Here is a 5,806-nt window from a genome sequence, read left to right on the forward strand (position 1 = left end):
TAATGTTACTACTACTGTTACTAGCGGTCCGCCCCGGCTTCGCCCGTGGTACATATTTACGTTTTCTCTACATAAAAACCATCCTCGTACTTCAAGGAATATAATAAAAAAAGAATTATCGAAATAACGCCGTTAGTACACCGACGCATTCGCGAGCGGCAGCGAAACAACGAAAAATCTGTCAGTAGTACGGCAGGTTTTCGCATATGATATGTCTCACTCTAGCACATAGATAGATGAAATAGTTGCGTCCTTGTCAGTATTGTTTCGCAAGGAACTGCGAAATGGCCATTACACAGACGCATTGCGAAAAAATTGCGAAAACATTGCTGTTTACTAACGTTCCGCAGATATTTCGCTACGCAGTAGTTTCGTAGAGATTCGCTGCTGCACGCGAATGCGTCGGTGTACTAACGGCGTAAGAAGATTTGAAAAGCTTTGACAATAAGATAACAAGAAGAACATTTTAACGCATATAATTGCGCCCTGCAATATGTCCCTCACTCAGTTAGAACAACTCAAGCCCAAATTCAACCAGGAGATCTCTATAAATATTCACAGATTATAAATATGCGTATAGTTATGTGAAAGAAATATTTTTCTGAACCAAACGTACCTCTACCAGGAATATGAATTCAATAGTTCGGTAGGGAGCATGATAAATGCGAGGAAATGTTCAATTACTCGAGGCGCGTCAGGGAGTCAGCATTAACACACAATATTATATTCTGTTATCCGCTGTACAACGACCATAGTTTATAGTATTTCAATGTTTTACGTATCAAAAACATCATTTTGTTTCTTAAATGCCATTTTATGTTCGAGGCTTGTTTGTTGATTTAATACATTTTCTTTCAATTCTGTGTTTATTTTTGGTTATATTTTCACCTAAATTGACTTTTTCAGGCTTTCTTATATCACTACATAGTAAGTATAAAAAAAAGTCGCTTTCTCTGTACCTATATCCCTATGTCCCTTTGTGTGCTTAAATCTTAAAAACTACGCAACGGATTTTGATGCGGTTTTTTTAATAGATAGAGTTTTATACTAGAACCTTCCTCTTGAATCAAGATGTAGGTTTTAGTATATAATTTAATTTATTAGATTTTAGACAAAGCGGGCGAAGCCGCGGGTGGTAAGCTAGTTATTATATAAAAATTAAAATATATACGTAAGCAATCGAATGTCATTGATAACATGTGTTCCTATCTTAATTTTATTATCTTGGAAAATCTTGGGAAAATATTATTTTAGACGAAACGAAAGTTGTTATTGCGTCTGTTTTTAGTTTTAAGTTTCTGGTATAAGCAGAATCTCAATTGTGATCCCGTCCGATTAGGGCCCTTCTGGCCTCCTCCACTCAAGCGACAGCTCAAGCCGAGGTTCGTGGTCCCCGTCAAGGGGGGACGCCCTTGTGCATGTCGCTACCAGGGTGAACCTTCAGTTCACCCCCGCGTCCGCGTTAAAATGTAGTAGCCCTTCTGGCTAACATTGAGAAACACCTTACAAAAAAAAAAAAAATCAATTGTGAATTTATTAGAACTTTGAAAAGTTCATACAGTGACCAAATGCAATCCAACTCCGATGAACTATAAAGGTACCGTAACACAACGCTACGATACTACTTAATATTTATAACAAGGAAGCCCTGTGTGGCCGCACCATTGCACTGATCTGATTTGATACGATCTAATGTGAGATAGATGTCCAGATAGAAGCCAGGTGGGCGTTTGTAAATGTATAATATAATGTTTAATGCTATGTGTGGTAATGCTTTGATTGTTTAGCAGTTGGTAGCTTGTTATTTTAAATGCGATGTTAAAAATAATAATTTAAATTTAATTGCTATTTTCTTCGCCTTAAATAATGTTAACTTACAATTTTAAAATTAACTTACAATAATTATGAAGAAAAGGTTTGTTTGTATGGATACAGTTCAGTCGTAAGGCTGTTTTTTATTAGAGTCTTTTTATAAAAATTAAAAAATTGAACTACATAGGTAAAAAAAGTAATTGATAGGGTTAAAAATTAAAATATTATAACAGTAAATTGCTGCTGAAAATTAAAGTGCTTCCGTATGACTCGCCTCTAAAAATTTAAGCACTTTCGGCTTAGAAAAAAGAGCGAGCACACAATATGTCAGAAGACACATATTTGGCAAGATTCAAAGATACCAAAATCGTCGCCTTACTACATGACGTGATGGTATTGCCATGCCCTTGAAATTTTAATCTCGACGCGCCTAAAGAATTTTCATTTAAAAAATCTGCTATTTTTTTAATCAGCAAAATCAAGCGCTCTAGTGTAAGTTTTACGCTTACAATTTTGAACAAATATCACTACGAACGGGATAGTTAACGAGCTATATATTCATAACAAAGCCGTCGTGACTGACGTTTTGCAATAACTGAATTCTGTTCAATCTGTGCCTGAATAGGGTTGCCAGGTATTAAAATGTTTTATCATTATTCATTCTAATATTATTAACGCAAAAGTTTGTACGACGGATATGGATGTTAAGAAAATTAACATTCATACGGATGTTAATTTTCTTTTTTTTTTGAAGTGAAACTTCTTTATCGGGGTTGGAAAAAAATTTAGTGTAACATTTTTTCGTTACGCGTGACATTTTTCCGTTACGCGCCGTCTTTTTCTTATCGCTACCACGCGTGATGCGAAGTATTTCTGTAAAGTTGCACATAGTAAATTATTTTTTGAAAAATAAGGTCATAAAGAAGTTTCACTTCTTACGTGTGTACACTAGTACACGCACGCATTTTTTTTCTTTCTAGTTACTCTATTACGTACCTAAAACCACTGGGCGGATTACGCTGAAAATATTCCAAGAGTATAGGTTATACAGAGCTACCTATTGAAAAATAACACATGCCGCGGGTGAAACCGCGGGGCACAGCTAGTAACAATCTAAAATTATATAAGTTGTAATTTATTCTTAAAACCATTTCAATAAAAATCTCAAGAACAATCTAAATTATTATTTATCGAAGCTTGATACAACGTTAATATTACAGAAAATAATATTGTAAACATTTAACCTCTGAACCACTCCATTCTGAGAAACATTTAAAACTAGATACCTACAAGAAGAAGCGTTATGATAAAACACAATAAAAAAAATCAAATTGGCTAATTAATATCGTAGGAATATGTTCAAGGCGAGAATTTATAAAGCAACGAAAGGCCCTATTAACAATCGAAAATTTGTTTTACTTTAGGACTAAAACACCAAGAAGAAAACAACGCGATATTTTGCGGAACCCTAAAATGTATATATGAATGAATTTCGCTACAAGCGTGTAATTGAGTCAGCGGTTTGTCGTGACGTTAAATAATTCATAACTCTATATTTTTATTAAAATACTGATTGAAACCAGAGTTTATTGGATAGAATATTATGACAGCATTATTATATCATAGCTTTGTGTTATTATGACGTTGAGGTGGATATAAATAGGGATGTAAACTGTAATTTTAGAAATGTATTGATTTGTTAGTATGTATATTGTATACTTATTATTTGTTCTTATTATTTTCCAGTTTTTAAAATCACAAGATAAGATTTTAAGGGGCCACAACTACATACAACTAAATTAAACTATATACTAAGTACACGGAAAATACAAAAAAATCACACATCTTTAATGCTCTTGGTAAAGCTTCGACTTGAATTAATCGTCGGACTATCAAGCAGAAAATTAAATATTGCATCTGAGAATCAGTCACACTTTATTTTATTTAAAAAAGCCATGGAAATAATAATGTCTATCAGATTTGTATATTATTTAGGACTAACACAATCGAAACAAAAACTTTCTAGCAAAAAACTTTCTAGCACAACATCTAAATAGTGTACCAATAAAAATTATTTATTCGACAAATATGAATAAATATCGTAAATCTTGAGCGTTTTTCACTATGTTATTGTTAGTTCAACTTATTTACATCATAATTCCCAATCAAGAGTTGTCTGGGAAGCAGTTTGTGTATCCGCTTGTTATCTTGTAGAAATATATCTTCCTTATATAAACATTTTCTAGAACTGTTTTACTGTTAAAACCCTTTTAACACTGCCCATCTATTATAATTACATATACTAATTTAAATATTACAGGAAATGAGAGTGTACTGTTTTATAATTAAAATTGTAATTGTAAATTAATCCAGCGTAACGAAAATAAATAATTATAAGTAAAATATGTAGTTGTTATTATAACATAAGCTTACGAGGGCGATTCAATAAATACTTAGCCTAGAAAAAGTATACGAAAATTTTGGAAAAGTAGCAATTTATTTTTCAACATAGTCTCCTTTTAGTTCGATATACTTAGTCCAGCGATGCTCCAACTTTTTTAACCCGTCCGAAAAATATGTTTTCTCAAACTCTGTAAAATAGGCCTCCGTGGCAGCGATAACCTCCTCATTTGATCCATATCTATTCCCGGCGAGGGATTTTTTCAGATTAGGAAACAGAAAGATCCATATCTATTCCCAGGGGCTAAATCTGGAGAATACGGTGGATAAAGCAGCAATTCGTAGCATAATTCGACCAATTTGGCCATGGCAATGGCAGAGGTGTGAACCAGTGCGTTGTCGTGGTGTAACAGCACCTTTTTCTTAGCCAGATGGGGTCGTTTTTTCTTTAATTCGGCGTCGAATCGGTCCAATAAATTGGCATAGTAAAGCCCTGTAATTGGTTTACCCTTCTCGAGGTAATCGATGTAGACAACTCCTTGTGAATCCCAGAAAATGGTGACCATAACTTTTGTGGCCGATTTTACAGTTATCGCCTTCTTTGGAGTACGTTCCCCGGTCTGGATCCATTGTTTTGAATGCTCCTTGGTCTCTGGTGTGTACTAGTGAATCCAAGTTTCATCGACTGTCACAAAACGACGCAAAAACTCCCCTGGATTCCGCTTAAACAACGCCAAACACGTCTCCGACGTGGGCTCACTGTTGCACTTGTTTTCCGGTGTGAGTAAATGCGGCACCCATCGCGCCGACAGCTTTCTCATGCCGAGTTCCTCGTGAAGAATATGATTGACTGTTCTTTCTGAAATGCCTACAGTCTCAGCTAGCTCCCGAACCTTCAATCGGCGATCTGTCAATACGAGATCATGGATTTTTTTAATGTTTTCCTCCGTAGCAGCTGTTTTTGGTGCACCTGGACGTGGTTCATCAAAAACCGACGTACGGCCACGTGCAAACTCGTTGAACCAATTCTTGAGGGTGGCTATCGATGGAGAAGAGTCACCGTACACAGCATCCAAGCGGCCTTTGATTTCGATACGCTCTTTCCCGTCCAAAAATAGGAATCGAATCACCGAACGATATTGCTCTTTTTCCATTTTTGTAAAACCGATCGATACGTTCGCTTCCATAGGTTGTCAAATTAAAACAAATGAAGGGATTGGAATGAAAATTTAAAAAAATACTTAAAAAAGAATGAGCTACACTGTGGTAAACCTATTTTGAAACAATAGCGCCCCCTGGTGATGAGGCTAGGTACTTATTGAATGCACCAGGTAGGTCATCACGTAATGGTCGCGGAAGAATTCTAATCAATACCCGCGGCCCCATCATTAAAGCGGCTCGACGGAACACAGTGGAGTTTTAGTCGGTAAGAATCCGACATAACCCACGGCTCCTTCCCCGGGCTCATAAAACAAATTTGCTCATAAAATAAAAACTACTGGGCCTATCCGAATAAAATTTTTATGGGACCAATTCGACACTATCCCGCGTCGAACAAAAAAAGAATCACGTAAATCGGTTCAGAAACCTCGGA

At 35.8% G+C, this 5,806-nt stretch overlaps 1 protein-coding gene across 1 annotated transcript; it reads right to left on the minus strand.

Moving 5' to 3' along the window:
• Window positions 1-4,874: 4,874 nt before the first annotated feature.
• Window positions 4,875-5,366, minus strand: LOC123695691. Its single transcript, XM_045641597.1, has one exon. The coding sequence runs from the start codon at window positions 5,364-5,366 to the stop codon at window positions 4,875-4,877; it is 492 nt and encodes a 163-aa protein (XP_045497553.1).
• Between the last annotated feature and the right edge of the window lie 440 nt (window positions 5,367-5,806).

This window comes from Colias croceus, chromosome 11 (genome assembly GCF_905220415.1).
Source record: "Colias croceus chromosome 11, ilColCroc2.1".
In the NCBI taxonomy this organism is placed as follows: Eukaryota; Metazoa; Arthropoda; class Insecta; order Lepidoptera; family Pieridae; genus Colias; species Colias croceus.